Consider the following 18,444-nt stretch of genomic DNA (forward strand, 5'->3'; position numbering starts at 1 on the left):
CCTACAACATACATCTGACTGATGCATTGGTGGGTCTTGCAGTAGGGACAGATGTGAGAAAATATGACAGCTATGTTAAGATTAGACTGGTGATAGTTGGCATTTCTAAAGATGTTCAGGCTAGTCCCTGCTGTTAAGTAATTTTTGAGAGTAAAGCTTCCTCCTTATGTTTCTAAGAAAAGTTATCATAAAATAATTTAGGCTCTACATCATGTAAAACTGAGATTTTCTCATCAGAAATATTCCCCATCCATGCCCATCCTCTTCTTCCACCCCCTTCTCCCCCCTCCAACAGCTGTATACACAGCAGGCGCATGTGTGCACTGGAACAATTCCTTGACATTTTGTGATGAAGCCTTTTAGGCTTTACAAAGAGAAGATGAGCTGCCCAAGCAATTGAACCCTTTCCAGACCAGATAATGAATGATGGTCTTAAATCACTGCTCCAACACTTTATCCATATGTGTAAATATACGTGTGTGTGTGTACATAAAATGTGAGATACTATACACACACACACTCACTTTAAGGAGATTCTAACGAGATGCATGAAAAAATGCGTTATTTTATTTGTTTCAATTCATCCTTGCCTATAGTAATTTTTCTTTTTAATGTTTAAAAGACCTGACCATTCTTCCTTTCAACAAAGGCCTGGAAAGTGAAATACACACATTTCTGAAACAATGAAGAGATCTTCTGGGCGAAAAAAAAGTAGGCATTTGGGCATATTAAAATAAAAGAATCTCTTGCAACACAACTGTTAAGTGTAAAGGAATGCAGCCCAAACACCACAGCATACACTGGGGGCTTTTTGTTTGATTGTTTTTTTAAACCAAATCACCTTTGAAGAATTCTTGAATTCTAACCTGATGTTGAAAGATTAATACACTAAAAAATGTTTCAAAAATATCCTCACATCCTCTAAAGAGCACTGTATCCTAATGACAGTGTAAGGAGAGTACTTACAGTTTTGCCTGGTAGGAAAATAAATTTAATACAATCATATAACACAAATATGACACCAAAGTATTTATTTACAGCACATATATATAATTTTTTTTTTACTTTTTATTAATCTATTTTCCCCCTTTTAAAGCTATCCAGATTAAAAATGCCCAAGCCTGTTAAGAGAACAAAACATTCTCAAAATAAATAAGAAACAAGAAAGGAAGTCAGCTATAGTACACCATCTGCTGCCACAGTCCTCTTGTAAAATATGTTCCAGTTAATAGAGAGTACGTTTACAGTAACACATTGACACTACTCACTCTCGTCTGCTTACATACTAAACAAATACCATCTTGGCATGAAGAGAGACCGATGTTCAAAAAAGGAAGAGCCATTTGTCCCAGCGCCATCTGAATTTACACAGGAAAGAGCCACCTCCTCAGCTGAATTAAATCCCTAGAACCCCTTTGCTTTTGAAGAAAACCAGTCATCTACCATCTCCCAAACAAATACGGCAACAAGCACTTCAGTTCTGGAGGTCCATACTGTATTTTGGTTCGTGGACATGACTATAGTACTTCTGAGTATAGCTTCACCAACCACACGTGTCCTAGCCTGTGAATTGCTGTATGACTCTGTCCTCCAGAATCACCAGCCACTACACACAAGCTTTTAGAGAAACTCACCCAAACGACCACAGTTTTTCTTCACCCTTCAGAAATTTTGTTCCTAAAGTACCTGGTCTGAAACCAATAACCTGAAGACACCTGAAGATTCCCAGGACCAACACTTGGCCAAAACACTGCTGGAGGTCAGCAGTCAGACGCTAGCTTGCAAAGAAGAAAACCTTCCCTAGGATTTTTTTTCCCCTGCAGGGTGTTCTCATGGGAAGTTCTTGCACAAAAACTGCAGGTCCACGTCTTCCAAAGCAGACTTAAAATCGCTTTAGTTTCAAACTGGAAGCTTAGAGACCTACTTTCGTTAGGTTGTGGAGCACTTTAAATATGCTAAGTGCTACGTAAGTGCCAAGTATTGGAAAACTACTAATTTAACCAAGAACAGATGCTAGAAACCAACTTTTCCAAGCTAAGCACAGGACTATGTTGGCATGGCCTCGCATTTAGAAATAGCAGATGTGTCCACAAGCACATGGCCAGCCTCGCATGGTACGCTAATACCTTCTATACCCAATTCAGAGACTTGCATAGGCTGCATACCTGGAAAACAGGATTCCAGCCAAAAGGATCAGCAAGTGGATTATAAGTAACTCAGAATATTTCTTATTTTATTAAATATGCCTGCTTTCAGTTGACATCTCATCCTGAATTTCAGCAAGCATTAAAACTGAGTAACATTTTGCTAGTGTTTGGTTTCCTATGTATTCAAAATGTATTTTTAAATTTAAGGCAGGTCTTTAGGTTTTGGGTTTTTTTTTTAAAAACAAAGAATTGAATAGTTCCAGGTTTTCTCTACTCTCAACAGAAAGGGACAATTTTCCTGGTATCTCCAAACTTTGGGACAGAATTAACACACTTATTTTCTTCCAGTAGGAAATTTATCCAAAGTAAAATGACAAGGCTTGATTCTCCTTTCATATGGATGCAAACCAAAAGCAATTCCACTACAGAGTATGACAAAGTCCTGAAAAACTGAATCTCTCCACAGGGTTTGTGTATTTTGGGTTTCATCTATGGAACTCAACTTGAAAGGTTCTGAGCATGCCAGCACGCCATGTCCACAAACACACATTAGTTTATGCTTAACCTAAAATCCAATAAGCTGGAGCCTATTGTAGCCTATTGAGGCTAAACACCCAGCAAATCACAGGCTAAAGCCCACAGGAGAAGGGGTCAGTCTTCTGTTGCTATAGATCTACAGAAACCAAGTCTCCCACTATTCCCCAAGTGGTCCAATCATCAGTAAATTTAAATTTGAAAACAAGAAACCTAGATCAATGTGACTGCTTCCCACATCCCTAGGAACTCCACAGTGTTTTACTATTTCCTTGTGATTGACAGCAGGCTACTAGCATAGAGCTTAAGTCTTATTTAATAAAATTTATTAGTACAAAGCAGCCTATTTAATTTTTGTTTTGTATTTGAACAGTGATTTCTCTATATATATAGTACTTCAGCACTCAGAATGGCATTTGTTCCTTAAGCTAAAAAACTGTCAGTTGGACAATAACACGTCAACTTTACAAGTAATTCAGAATCAGCTTTTAACCAGGGTTAGAAAGGCATTTCAAATACAACATGGTGGTATTATTTCCATTCAGAAACTGAATGAGAGAAAAGAACTGAATGCTCAGAAATTAAAATTATTTTGAAATTGTATAATTAAAAAAAATGCGTTACTAATTCCTTTGAGGATGAGTATCATCATACAAAGTAAAGACTCACCCTAGAAAGACACAGTGGAGAAGAAGAACACAGGAAGGTCAAATCTCTTCTGGATTTTTTACAGGTTAACGGAAATCAGTTTTGTTTGGCAAGCATCTGTAAGAACTTGGACATTTCATTTTCCCCAATCACTGTAAAACTGTTCTTTAACTGAGTTGGAAATAGTTCAAAATACAATTCAAGTTGACCTATAGGAATGCATGAGATATTCTGGCCAAAGTAAAACAAAACAAAAAACCTATCCCACTTCAAAAAAATCTGCAGAAAAGTCTCCTCTTAATATCTAGGACAGCAGTTGCTCCAGACAGACTCTTTAAATCTCCATGCCCAAATGAATGGCTATTAGCTGTTAGCCTCAAAGGAACTTGCAAGTCAGGATATGTATAAAGCTGTTTTGCTAATATTCAAATAGTCTGAACCAAATAACCCTCCAGGATAGGGCCTTGATGACTTATTGAACTTTTTCATTTCAACAATGAATCCAGCTGTGTGTATAAGTGAGGCACACAGGTTTTACAAACCAGCAAGATATAGTAAGACATTACCTAATAAAAACTGATACTAATAACAAAACAAATCTCTTGCCAAGGCTGAAAAAAAACTTTGATGCTTGGAGGTTTTGGCAACTATTGCATTTTTTTGTTTGTTCATTTTTAAATTACTTTTGTAATATGGAAGTAACACTACTTCTTAGCAAGATTGGCCATAAAAAAAACCAGCCTGTGTGAAATGCAACCACGCTAAATCGGTACGGTTATAAAACAGCATTACAGCTCTAATGTTCAGTGTTATAAAAAGACCATGCTCTTATGAAGCCCAGGCAGCCAGCTGCTTCATTTCATCTTCATCCTCTGCTCTTTTCCTGGTCGATGCTGCAGAGAAAGAGAGATTAACAATAACCATCAACTAATATAACAGTCAGAACCATTTTATTTGTTAGCATGAGGACTTGCATAGTGCTTTTCAGTCTGAAGATCTCAGATCAATGTACTGAGTAGCAAGCTAAACATAGGTAATGCAGTAATGAAGCTGATGAGAAATGCGACCATTTTGCCCCACCATTATCTCACATATAACCCTGAGGTTAGTAAGATAGGTCTGATGTAACTCCTACTGAAAGACTCCCACAGAAAACACATTTAATCTCTAAAAGCTGTCACAGAGAGCAAATGTCCACAAGAATGCTGCCAGTTCTCTCACCGCCACTTGAGCGGGCACGAGTGACCTACCCCTGGCCATCTGTGCATCACGCTACCTTTCCAAATAGTGCTGAAGAGTTCTGCAGGTGCAGGATCAGTCTCCAAATGGACTCACCCCATTTTAATGAGAGGTGTCATTTATTAAAAGGGAGAAAGCAATTCCTGAACTTACTTTGTTCAGGTTACATCAGTTAACTGCTGTGTTCACAGCAACAGCAATGCCCAGCTCTGTACCAGGCCCCACATGCACTTTCTCTTTTTTTTTTTACCCAAATCTGTCACACATCTTTCACATTCACTGAACTAAAACCTCACCCAAACAGTCTTCATTCACTGACCTACAAACTGGATGCCCTACAGCCCAGGTTCAACCTCAGGCTGCCTCCACCTGTGGGCTGTGCATGTCAGGATTTGCATTCCTCCAAACATCAGTGGAACACTGTTACTAGGTGCAACACCCTTGTGTGTACGTTTACAGCAGCCAGTTGGCTCACGCCTGAGGCAGCCGTATGGCCGGGAGCCACCATCTTGAGAGGGGCTGCAACTACCACCTTTGGGAATTAAAGGTGGGAGAAGGACATGGGACACCAGGGGTCCAGTCCCTACTCTGCAAGTGCCACTGGCTTACTGTGCAACTGAGGAAGCTCACTATGCCTTGCTCCATCTCAGTTTCCTCATCGCTAAAATCAGGAGGGTAACATGCATCTCCAGTTAGAAGCATTAACTGTTCTTATTTTGCTATTGCAGCGTAACAGTAAGCATTGTTTCAGAAAAGATGAGCCGGTTTTGCAAGGCCTTAAACTATATAATTATAACCAGCTAATTTTGCCTGAAGCAGCCATACAGACAGATGAAGTAGCAAATTAAGATAGTGATAAGCACATGGAGATGGCCTGGGTTTAATAAAAATGTCAACTGGCACAGCTGGATCTGGAAGAGGATGTATAAACAAGCCATAAATGCCCAGACTGCATTTTTCTTTTTTTACTAGCTGTTCTGCAATTGACTTCAGTAGATGAGGCCACAATCCCAGTTTGAACATTGTACACTGCTTCTCAGGATTTAAGTGCCATCTGCCAAAACACACGTTAAAAGTCTCTGAGCTGAGCTGGTCTAGGTAACCTGTTCTGCAGCAGAATGCACCATAAACAGCCTGTGTCACGTGTGTGCTGTCCTTACCACCAAATATTTATACTCTTTTACTAGCATCAGTACACAGAAAGTCTTTCAGCTGATAGAGGACAACAGGGACATGGTGAAAGGTGTAGTAAAAATTGACCGTTTCTGACTTAATTCAAAATGAACAGGGCAGAACTACAGAAAACTACTGCTTAATACCAGAAATAAGTCTGTTCTGTAGAAAGAAAGCAAAGGAATGACAATATTTCTTTAAATGTGTACTTCCTGCTGCCTCCTTCATTTCTAATTAAAATACCAGTGGCAAATATCAAACCACTACCCTACAAAGCTGGATCTTTGTGACGCAAACATTTTGAATCTAGGTCAGACTCTAATTAAAAAAGACTAAGGATTTAATTGCCAAAAAGAAAAAAAAAAAAGTCTTCCCATTCCTCAGTGATCTCACTGCATTTCAGTAGGAGATGCATCAGTATACGTGCAAGGTCAAGTTCCCTGAATTTGTCTCCTCAAATCTACAGAGAATTTGATCCTAAATGCTTTCATACAGCAAACCAGAATTCCACTCTGCTTTTTCTGATAAACAGATACAAAAATAGGAAAAGGAATCTATAATACTTTAAAAGTTAAAACAGAGCTAAATACATATCTGGAACTCTATCTCCCTCTCCTCCTTCTCACAGTATGGCTTAATCATGAGAAATGTAAAATGGCAAGCAGGCAGTTTACCAGGGCGAGAAGGCAGCGATGTGGACGGAACACTTGGCAACCTGACATCTCTCATTCCCTTGTTCAATTCTTCTTGCTCCAGTTCTTCTAATTCTGCCATCAACTCATCCTAAATTCAAGGAAAACATTATTTACAAATTCATTGTCCTGACAGTGATCTCAGGCAAGGGCACATTTAACCACCATGAAGGAAAGCACTACTGAAAAAACAGTTTACACCTGAAAACAAATATCAAAAAACAGCATATCACAAGTATAATTTTTACTAAATGTGGGTGATAACAATAAACTTCAGTTGAAAGAAAGACAATAATAGTTAGAAATGGGACAAGGAATAACATTAGAAAGAAAACTGATGGCAGTGTAATACTTGTCAAAAAGGCAAACACAAGAAAAACAAAGGGTCCCTCTGCCTTAGGTTTGTTCCAAATCTAGAGCCTGTACTCTTTAACAGGTTCTAATTTTCATGTGTGATTTCTCCCATTTTAAAAAGCAAACAGCTTCCACTGTTTGTAAGGTAGACTGTCATTAAACATTATGCTTCAGCCGTATCACACAAGTCCAGGACTATATATGATTTCAAAGCAGCACTGGAATCAGAGCTGTCCTCCCGGGTCCTGTTATTCACTCTTGGAGCACGTAACACTCTTGGGCTTTTAGCTGCAGAAGCTGATTTGGACCGATGATCTAATCCACTTGTTTAATACTAAAAATAAAAAGGCCATACATTTTTTTAAAAAGCCAAAGACTTATTCTTTGGCTGGAGTTTCCCAAAGAAAGGAAGGTAAATATTACAAATTTGTAGAGAAATTGACCTTTGCCACATTGAGAAAACGGTTTACAAAGAAACAATGGGCAAAAGTGGCTGGGGAAAAAGTGGCTGTAGCAAAGTGAGATCTACTAGGTATTGAAATGGGCTTTGCCTACCCATTTATACCTTGCTTATCACCAATGTGGAAGTTAAAATAATTACATAGCCACCACAGGCCTTCCTAGACTTACTTTCTCATGGTTTTATATTTTAAGGCCAAAAAAAGGCTACAGTTTGCCTACCTTACCTAGTTCACAATGCAAATCCTAGGATATCATCTAAAAATTTCAGCATCAGGTGAAACACCTGATGATGTTCAATTCACAGTTGATCTCAAGGAAATGTACGAGTTGGAGCCCAATGTCTAACTTAGGCATGTAGCTGAGGTGCAAATATGTCTGTCCTTTAAGGGCCTCAGTCAGTGCTGTAAATACAAGCTTCTTAAAAAGTTAGTGCCCAAGTTGTTGCAAAGTCCATGGAAAGAGGTATTTCTGAAGACCTCTAGATGGTCATCTAACCCTCTCCCCACACCGAATTAGTCCTTGCCAACCTCTGTTGAACAAGTAAACAACTAAGTGGTAGTGTCAGCCATGACAGGCTCTCTTTAAAAGAAAAGAAAGAAAGAAAAAAAAAAAGAGAGAGGTAAAGGATACCATGATCATGACCCCTACATCTTTAACATAATAATGTAATGGCTAGAATATTTTCTCTCGAAGTGGGAGACTCAGTTTTAAGTTCTTCTCATCCTCAAGCATGGATTTAACTTATATTTCCCACAGCTCAGGAATTGCTCTACAGCTAGGCTGTGGAGTATTGCAATAGCTGTAACAAATCCCCTTTCTCCTCATAAACCTAGGCCAAAAAGAGAGCAGAGGGAAGATGCCATGTGAATTCTCAGGTTCCAGGCTCTGTCCACTGGAATGTGTGTATTTTGCATTTGATCATCAGAAATAGGCCTCCAGGCAAGGATCATCCCTCCCAGTGAGCATCCTACTCAGGTAGGACAGAGCTTTTGTGCATTCTTCATGGCATACACTGAGTCAACCCAGGGAGAAAGAACGCTTATGTTTTTGTGTCTATCTGGAGCAATAGAAATTACATGCTTCCATGATCTTACACCCATGGCACACATGTGAAGAGGAAATCCAAGTGTGTGGTCAAAATGTCCTTCAAAAAAATAAAATTAAATATCATCCTGCAACACAAATCACCTCATAACCCAGCAATTAAGTCATTGATTCTAGCGCTCTTAAACTGAAGTGGCCTGCAAACCAGGTTTCCCACTTACTGTATTAGGCTCCTATGCAAAGGCAGATGCTGGTACAATGATGCCCCATGTGACAGTGGCTTATTTTCCCAGAACCGGAAACATGACCATCAACTTAGACTAGTATCTCTTAGGAACTTCCAGGTTAATCTACAACATGCTTACTAAATCTAGGCTCCTAGAAGTTAAGCACTGATGAAAAGTAAGGGACACTGTATAGCTGTTAGGGGTGGCACTATGTTTTTCAGTTGTTTGAAGCCCAGTTTATACAGGCTAAATCCCATTCCTTGTGCCAGTATTGATTAAATGTTTCTTGAAAAGTCTATTTACATTTGAAGTGGAAGAACAGGAAAGCAGATAATGGGAACAAAATACAAAGAATCATTACTATTTTCAACAAATTATAACTACTGAATGAAGTTATATGAATCTGCTGAACTCCTCCCCCCCCCAATCAAGCAAATATGATATAGCCTATGTATTTTTCTTTGTTGTCCATTTGGACACATAGGAATGAATTAGTTGGGGAGGGAGTAAATTGTTTGATTCTTTAGGACATTCTTCAAATGATCCCTAGTGCTTGGTCGTTTTAAAACATAGTTAAAAACCAAAACCAAACTGGTGGTGATACTGATCCTGATCCCCAGCTCTGCATTCCACAGATTGCAAGAATTTTGAGTATACTTGACCCTTGAGTCCTCAAGCCATGGCTGGATCAGAAATAAGTAATGCCCTGCTTAGATACACAAAATCAAGTCCAGGGACACTGGATGAAAGCTACTGCAACAAATTATCAAAAGGTCCTAAGTGCCTTGTGGGGGTTTCAGAAGAAAAGAGCTGAAGGAAGAAACCTTATTGCCTCCAACAGGAATTACTGCTACCTAATGGATCCACTTCTGGAGAAAATATGGAAAACAGGGAACGGACCTGCATCTCCAAGCACCAAAAACAACCTTAAAAAACTGGTCCAAACATTCAGAATTGTGAACAGCAGCCTGCTCATGGCATAGGAACATGCACTTAGTCAAACAGATGTCTATTTGGAGCACAAAAAATTATATGTTTCAATGTCCACTTGGAGCAGTACAAATTACACGTTTTAGTGACCTCCTCCTTCCATGGTACAAATGAGAATAACAATTACAGGAGTGCAGTTAAAATTGCCTTTCTTAAAATTTTTATATAAATAAAAATATTTTTATATTTTACATATATACTTTTATGATATTATATATATTAATTTTATTTTTTATATATAAAAGTTATAAAAAATGTCCTAGATAGGGTAAGCTAGAACCAAGGAATTTCACATCCGCATCTTTTGAGAAGCAAACCACCGGAACAAGCCACTGCACAACAAAATAACTATGGAGTCATTTAACAGCTAAAACTCACAGGCCTGAAGTACTAACCTCATCAAACTCATCACCAAAGGCGGCTCGGTTTGAGATAGCGTCTGATATTTCCTGGGCAACATCTTGCTGTTCAGTGATATCTTGCATCAAATCATCAATTTTGTTCAAGTCCCTGGCAAGATAACATAGAAACATTTTTTAAAGATAGATCACTCAAATCCTATAGAAGAGACTCAGAAAAACTTGAGCAGACCCTATTTTCTTTTTATGCCCATGGCTGTATAAACAGCAGAACTCACAGGGAATAATTTCCCTCACCTACACCTTAATGTTTCCCAGCAAGCTCCTGTGTGTTTTAGCCAGTCCAATTTCTTCCACTTTGGGATTATAACAAAAGTCAAACTGCAGTAGTCTGCGTCTGTCTCCCTCCCTCTCCGTGCTTCTCATACTTCTGCCAGCCAACAGTCACATCTCCTGGGCAGATCTCATCTCCTTCCCGAGGTCAGCATCTTTACAGATGGATATTTTTTGATATTAAGCTTTCACCAGAACTGGGGGGAACTTAACAGCACTATACCCCATTTAAAAGCTTCCCCTTATTGTTAACTTCATTATTGTTTCAGTTCCTGTTTACTTCTCCCAGAACAACCTTTCTGATTTCACTCTGTTTATTCAGGCAGGAAAATGCCTCATGAAACAATATAGGACATATAAAAAATACTACACGGACAAAAAAATTACCATCTCTTTTATTCAGGTCTAATTAGTACTTTGAATCACACAGTCCAGCTTATGGACTTTGAGGAAAAGAGTGCACTTAGTTTCTTCAAGTAAGTTTTCTTCTGGAAAAACCAAGGGCAGGGGCCAGTCTCCACTCCCAAGGCAGACTTAAAAAAAACCAAAACAAAACAGGTACCATACGGATCTCTCTAGTTACGTGGACTTCCTTCTAGACTCGCTGTTAAGAAAAGATATTTTTCTGCCAAAAATAACACTACAGCACCAATAGCATTCCTGACATTAAATGCCTGAACCAAAAATGAAGTCAAAACTGGCTGACTTGATAAAATACTCTAGTGATGAACCATTTTGAAAGTGGTTAGCAAGCTCAACTTGAAAGCTATTAGAAAGCACTTACATATTTTCATGTACTTTTTTCATAGCTTGTGCAGCATAACCCATATTCTTTAGCACTTCTGTGTTGGTGTGGGAATTTTCCAATGCCTCTCTCTGGAATTCAATGGTCGAAAGTGTCCCATCAATTTGACTCAACTGTTTCTCGTACCTCTTTTTCCTCTTCAGTGCTTGTAAGGCAGCTGGAATGGGAAGAGGCAAAGTGCACTGTGTAATTTCATAGAAAAACGCAAGGACAAGTAGTTCAGCACCAAGCCAACCTGAGGAATTTATAATTCCCACTCTCCTACCTTACTAGTAGGGAGACAAACTTTGACCACACCAGATCAGCAGCCTCTATCACCAACATGCTGTTGCATGAACATGCTGGGAAGCCTCTTTTAGATTAACTCCTTTTAGCACCACAGGGAAGAGCAGCTTCTTCCTCCACTGTGGGAGATCTTGAACTCCATCCTGTGCACGCAGGCAAAGCAGGGAAGATGGGGAGGAAAAAGAAGAACATCAGAGAGAAGTCACAAAGGAGGAAACAGGGGAAAGAAAGAAAAGAAGAGATTGCAAAACGTAAGTAAAAGCTAAGGAAGACAGCATAAGAAGATCTGTCATGATAACCACACCTCCACCAATGCTGCTTTCTAAACTTTGTCTCAGCAGCAGAGGTGCAAGGGAAAGCCCAAATGGCCTAACCAAGCAGGTGGGTTACATCAGAGGAGGACTCACATTTCCCCGGCTTTCAGCTGCATCTATTTCTTACAATCACTTTGGAGCATGATTTTTAAACCTTAGAACTTGAAAACATATAGAACTTTGTAGACATGGCCACAGTCAAATCCAGTTACTCCCCATTATCTCTGTAATCATTGAGATTGGTCTTTTATATTTGCTAAGTTATGAGCAGCATACTTTGCCCAGAGTAAATCATTACCAGAATAAATGCATGTGACGAGCAGGAGAAGAATAGGGCTTTCTCTCGGCCTCTGGGTGTGGAACACACACAATCTTGCCACAAGCATTTCCTGACCACTGTCCTTTCCAAACTACACATGTGCCAGGCAATAAAAAAAAACAAGCAAAACCAAAAGAGACTGAGTTAACCCATTGCTTTTTCAATGCTATTAATACCCGTGTCCTTTCCCTTGTCTCCTACATTTAATTTTTAAATCAGGTTCAGAGCCAGCAAGCAACTGCAGCCCCCCAAACTCAAACAACTGCTAGCAGCGATTACTGTTGCTGTCCCATTCAAATAATTGCCCACATGCAATGAAGTCAGGATCCCTCCAAGGAGGGGGCATAGATTTATGGTGTGTAACAGCACACTAAAAAATTTAGTGCTTTGTTGACAAATGCTTGAATCAACGTGGTCAAAATTGCTCAGCATCAGCTGCATAAGGACAAGCATTCACACAGGCTAAGATACACAATGCCTTCTAGCACCTGCAGTAAAATGTTTCAGGACAGCAAACCACAATCTCAACAGATTAATCACAGTATTCAAATTCAAGATTTTTGCAGGTTTTGGGGGATGGTCCAAAGATCATGCATATTCTGAAAAAGATTCATGAACCCCAGATGATGTCATGCAAATGGCAAACGTGAGAACTGTACAATTCTCATTGGCAATTCCACAATACATCAGTTTGGCCTAATGCCAAATAATCCTTTTACCTGCTTATTATTTCCCTACTTATTTATGCTTATTATTGGTAGCATTAGGACACCAGCCACTCCCTTCCTCAGCTTCAGTTGAATCAAAATTTGATCCTGGATTCTTAGGTTAGGAAGCCAGAAATTCCAGGTAAATTTAATGGCCTGAAACTGTGCGTAACACCAGCTGTGCCAGAGAAGACTCTAAAGCCCTGTGGACTGAGGAACACTAACTGACTGATGATGAAAGGCTTCAGCTGGAATAAGTAGCTACCACAGGGAAACACTTCCAGTCAGTATTTTTCAGAAATGGGACTCTGTAATGGTGCTGTTGTTATTGACTGCTCAGAGAGAGAATGGATTTCCTCAGTTACACACAAAGCAGTTGTTTTCAAAATCCTGAAGGTTCCTGTATTAAGATTTAATTAAACCACACCCAAATTAAGAAACCACAGAAGCAGCTAGACTGTGTGTGACTTCACCTATTCATAAACAGCTTTTCCTAATTATTGTAGTGCAACATATCATCTTTATTAATTCTCTTTAGTTTTACCAGTGACTTACATAACAAAGTACTTCATAGGAAATAAATTCATACTCCTTCCTTATCAACCAAGGCATAATTCCCACACAACACTATATGATTTTTCTCATTTGTATTAAATGAATGCCCTTCACTGCACAGTGTTTTATAATAGTAGCTCCTATAGCTAAGATACGAAAATTTCCTTGTTACTTGAAATCTGTTTTTGTGTTTTACAGATTATAATGAACTTTAAGTAACACTATAAGATTTTTCTCATTTATATTAAATGAATGCCCTTCACTGCAGTGTTTTGTAATAGTAGCTCCTATAGCTAAGATACGAGAATTTCCTTGTTACTTGAAATCTGTTTTTGTGTTTTACAGATTATAATGAACTTTAAGTGCTTTTCTACTGCACATACAAGCATTTTAAAATTTGTGTGCAACTCTTACAAGAAGATTGAAATGCTTCACAGAAATGCTACTGCATTACAATAGCCAAACTGAAGAACATATCTATCAAAAATAAATAAATTGAGCAGAGAACATAAACTTACTTCACTGAAGGTCTAAGAATGGCACTGAAAAAGAGTGTTGCCCGTTCCAAAGATTTCAAAGAAGGAAGACAGCCCAGGGAGGAAGAGTCTAAGCAGGGGTAGAGTCTGAGGAAGCAAGTGTAATTAATACCAATTCAGTCAGGAAGAGGTGGAGGTCTTCTCCAGGAAAAAAGCAATCTCATACTCTGTCTGTTGTGCTCTCAAGAAGCCGATTCAACTCCTGCATTTCATAATGAAGTGGTTAGCCGTTGGCCGGGCTTTAGCAGGTTTCCTGTGCTCTACTTCTGAGACCAGCAAGCAGGACACAGCTCATAGATTAGGAACCACTGCTTTTAATCTGAGTTTTTATTTTATTTTCAAGATAAGTGGCTGGAACAACAGCAGACTATGATGTCAGTTTAAGTATGCATATTAAAGAACTACTGTTATTAACATACAGAAGGACACTTTTCCAATATCGCTACTATGCTGATACTTGATTAAGGAAGCAGAAATGGCCAGCTGGGCAATAGTAATCCTGGCCACACTGAATATCCAGGTTTCTAAAGGAAAGAACAAAATTAGTGACATAGAAAGAGTTGTGGCAGCCTCCTCATGGTTTCATGACAGATTAGAATGAAAGGACAGTACAGTGATAACACCACCTTTACCTGTCAAGCCCACCACCAACACCCATCAGTACAGGAATCACCGATCTCATCTTCTGAAGTGGAAATAAAAGCATTGTCTAGTAATCCTTAAAATTCCCAGGGGGAAACTGGTGAAGAAGGAAAAGAGTGTTTCTTCAGAAGATACACCACTGTGAAAATACTGGATCTCATTTTTGGATACGGTTCACAAACCTCCACTTCAGTCCTGCAAGGGACTGATGGATTACAGCTTCCGATGTCCCTTACACCAGGAACAAGCAAAAGAAATGCGGCTGAAGACATAAAAATCATACCACCTTAAGCTTATTATCAGCATTCATAATCCTTAAAACCTTGTAAGGGAAGCCACATACAGTTACAGCTCAGGCAAGTTGTAAGAACAATAATGCACTTGACTCATTATGACCATTCCAGTTCATGGCAAGACACTTGAAACGTGATCATAAAGATCAGAGAACAATAGCTGTAACTCACAGAACAAAGACACACTAAGGGCTTCCTCATATCTCCCCTCAAGAAACCCTCAGTCCCAACCTGTCATACACCCTGCCATAGGCATGACAGCCCTGTCCATGTTAACACGCAACTATTACATCGTCATCTGGTTTCAACAGACTTCTGGTTACAACTAACTCATTGAAAAGGAATGCTACACGGCTACATATGCCCTGCCCAAATGTACCACACAACATATTTTGCAGCACCTACTTGTAAAAGCCTACCTGTTATTCCAACTTTCTATATAGGTTTTGTCCTCAGTAGTACTATGTGGGTCTTTACGATTAAGATTTAATCCTATTCTGGACGGCTTCTTTTAATTTAATTCTTTTAATTTAGCCATTTTTTTAGGATCTGTGAAAGATTCCAGGCTGAAACAACACTCATTCACATGTATGTTGTTTTCACAGGCACACTTCAGAAAACACATTTCCTTTTAAACAGAGTTCTCAAATATTCAGTATCACTTTCTGTCCTTTAAATTTTCCTGTATGACCTTCAAAATATTGAAGATGAAAGGCCAGTTTGCAGATGGAGTTGGCAGCTGCACACTGGCTGAAACTGAGATACCCAAAAAAGTACAGCAAGAGATATAAAAAGAAAAATCATGAGTTTGTATCTGAAATGGGAAGAGATTAAAAGGCAGTGCTAACTGTGAAAAGAAATACTGCTTATCATGACATAACCTCTGCAGGAGGAATTCCAACACACATTGCTGTTTCGAAAACCCTCAAGTGGTCTAGCTATAGTAAGTTATTAATGGGGAATGCTGGAAATGTATCACCCCAAAATCATAGCTAATTTCAGATTAGGTACAGGAACCGCAGAGCTACTCACTTCATAAAGGAGAAGCCAAAAATGTTTAAGTCATGTTTCACATCTATTTGCATAGCTAACGTGTTACGGCTCTTAAATCAAGTTAAGCCTACTGATGTCACATGAACCCATTCAGGAATCATCTGAACTCATGAAAAATTGCTGGTGCTTGAATCTGCTCTCTCGTGTCAGTATAACTGACTCAGATTCAGGCGCCTAAAAATCAAATGAGGTCATGCTAATTTGGTGCATTTTCTATACCCCTACATACATCTTGCTCCAGTCTCGGAGACTCCCATTTTAGTTTCCACAGGCTTCTCCACAGATGCAATTAAGAAAAAAGCGACATAAAAAAATACCTGCAAGGTCCCTTTGAAACATTCACCTTAACAAGGCAATGTAGATTAAAACTTTTATTCTCTCATTTGCGTGTATGTTTACGTAATGCTACAATAGATGCTGGTTAGCACAGATTTCCTCTGAACCACAGAGTATACCAGCTAATATGCTGTTATATGTAAATCAACAGCAATTAAAATGCAAAGCAATTGACATATAAAATGAAGGGGATTTAATAATTCTTGGGGATTTAAGTTCACTCGTCTGCTAAATTCAAGGACTTCAGCACAGCGAGGTTAGTTTCTGTTGTTTCTCTTCTGACTGTAGTTACACTATCCCATTTTGGCTTTAGAACCATTCTTGGCATGAAAAAATTCCCAATCTGCACTTCTTGCCCTACTCCTGTCTCTTTACTGTCCTTAACTCTAGGTTCCTGAGCAAACAGCAAGATAAAACGGAGTTATTTTTTACCACGATCAGCTCAACAATCAGGTTTGCAGCATTAGTCCACAAATAATGGCATAGATAAAACCAGGGGAGTTGCATACTGAGCACAGCAGTGGAAACAAAGATCTGGGAGAAAAGCTTCATATGTCAAACACTGCCCACCTGAAGCACAAGGCCACAGTTTGACGAACAGCTGGAACCAGCATCAACCAACCGAGTTAAAGGAGAAGCAGATCCACCTTCTCCCAACAACAAGTCCTCATTCCTGCCTGTGCACCGCCCTCGGCTTCACAGGTGCCCAAGCACTTGTGCAGCTGCGGAGTCAACTGGGTAAGTGGAACTTAACCTACTCTGGGTAGAAAAATAACCCAGCCAAAAAAACCCACGACATTTTACAGCTGCATGCAGCTTTCTGAAACACACCCTTCAGGGAGCTCTGACAAGGAAAGGAAGGGAGCAGCACAGGGGCAGAAGCAAGGCAGGAAGCATTGCTTCTTCCTGCAACCATGCCAGCCTAAAGTCCAGGCTTAGGATGAAGTTCCACAGCAGCGTGTCTGGATCTAAACAGGAATTGCTACAGTCACAGGAGCAGGCCTGTTTTCTTGCGTCAGCCCTGTCACTCAGGGAATTGCACAGTGAACCAGTCCCGAGAGCTATCTGGTCACTTTGTCCCACAGCAAATTAGTTTTCAGCTGGATCACCTTACTGAACTATCTCACTGCACCAGCACAGAGGTGCCAGTACCTGCACAAGGGGACAAGACAGATACTCCAGTTGAAGCAGGGGAGTAGAAAGTTTGGGACCTGGACAACCCTGACAGCTCCCGTGCTGCAGAGCAGCAGGCTCAGTTGCGCTGCTGAACTAGCTTTACTCCCTGTGACTCTTTGTGCCTTCAGATCTGTCCCATCTCGACAGATGCTTTTAAATCCTTTCTAAATAAATGCCTTTTGCTAATGATTATTAAATGCTGAAGTATTACAAATACATTAAAGGGCTAACCAAAACACCTTTAACACGCAACTCCTCATAAGTTCCAAGTCACATGGCATTGACTTTTTAAATTATCCAATAATAGAAAGAGCAGATGAAAGAGCTACTTTCTCATTACATCATGAATCTTTAATTTGAAATGTTTTGTTCTGTTTTGAAGTATTTAAAGAAAAATAAAGCTCAGAGTAGACAAGACTCCAGGTGACTTTAGGAAGTAATTAACTTGTTTCTCAAAGGCCTGTATATCCCCCAAGTCATTGGCTACCATCATTTGCTTCCCAGAGATGACATCAGTATAAGCAGGATCCAGACCTTATTATCCCTTAGTATCCTCTCCTTTGCAGCTAACAGCAGCCCAGACCAGTAGTCACTAATGCTCTGAACTATCACTCATTTTTTAGTGGTATCACGTACTTCCTATGTGATTTGAGGCAAATCATAGAGTCACTTTGTTCCTCAGTTGCCAGCAGTATATTCTCCAACCCTCACAGTGGGGATAACGTGAATTCATCCACGAATATACAGGAGATCCTCACATGCTTCAGCTCCTCTGCTATCCGCACAACCAATGCTCAACACCCAAGTTGTGATCCCCTTCCCACATTGAACAGTACTTTGCAGCACCATTTATCCCGCTGATACCTGCTGCGACCCTGCTGCAAAGAACGAACGACATTGAATTAATTAAGAATAAAGCACCCTGTTATCAGCCCCCCCCCCAATGAATCCACAATGCATTAAATACTAATAGAGGCCGAAGACCCAAAGCCTCCACCGTGTCCCAGCGTGCACGCACCGTGGTGACGCTTGCTCGGCGTCCGCAGCTGAATCACGAACCGCACTGCGTACCTGCGGAGCCGACAGGCCCGACCCAGCAACAGCCCCTGCGAGACCCCGAGTCCCCCCTCTTCTTGACAGAGCCCCGCACCTAGTGGCGTTTGAACCCTGGGATTTAAAGCCTCGCAAGCACCCGAGCTGCCGCCGCCGCCCCGGCAGGGC

General features: G+C 40.0%; 2 protein-coding genes across 2 annotated transcripts in view; one reads left to right on the top strand and one right to left on the bottom strand.

Moving 5' to 3' along the window:
* Positions 1–973: 973 nt before the first annotated feature.
* On the bottom strand, positions 974–11,331 carry CHMP4C (charged multivesicular body protein 4C). The gene is made up of 5 exons (XM_009335057.1): positions 11,278–11,331; positions 10,987–11,189; positions 9,906–10,020; positions 6,416–6,524; positions 974–4,222 (listed from the first exon to the last, which is right to left on the bottom strand). Exons 1-5 carry the CDS (start codon positions 11,329–11,331, stop codon positions 4,158–4,160), a joined length of 546 nt encoding a protein of 181 aa, XP_009333332.1. The 3' UTR covers positions 974–4,157.
* Positions 11,332–11,461: 130 nt separating this feature from the next.
* The window catches only part of ZFAND1 (zinc finger, AN1-type domain 1), an 18,157-nt gene continuing 11,174 nt past the window's right edge, over positions 11,462–18,444 (top strand). Inside the window, exon 1 of the mRNA XM_009335058.1 lies at positions 11,462–11,543. Coding sequence (XP_009333333.1) covers positions 11,462–11,543 — 82 coding nt within the window. The remainder of the gene's footprint in view (positions 11,544–18,444) is intronic.

This window comes from Pygoscelis adeliae, unplaced genomic scaffold (assembly GCF_000699105.1).
Source record: "Pygoscelis adeliae isolate BGI_AS28 unplaced genomic scaffold, ASM69910v1 Scaffold101, whole genome shotgun sequence".
NCBI lineage: Eukaryota > Metazoa > Chordata > Aves > Sphenisciformes > Spheniscidae > Pygoscelis > Pygoscelis adeliae.

Bases quoted from the DNA above. Each gene is read 5' to 3' on its own strand.
- CHMP4C (XM_009335057.1), bottom strand. From the start codon at position 11,331: ATGTTGGTGATAGAGGCTGCTGATCTGGTGTGGTCAAAGTTTGTCTCC. The intron at 11,190-11,277 runs GTAAGGTAGGAG...GAAATTACACAG, and splicing joins CAAAGTTTGTCTCCCTACTA to TGCACTTTGCCTCTTCCCAT. The intron at 10,021-10,986 runs GTAAGTGCTTTC...TTATCTTGCCAG, and splicing joins AAAAAAGTACATGAAAATAT to GGACTTGAACAAAATTGATG.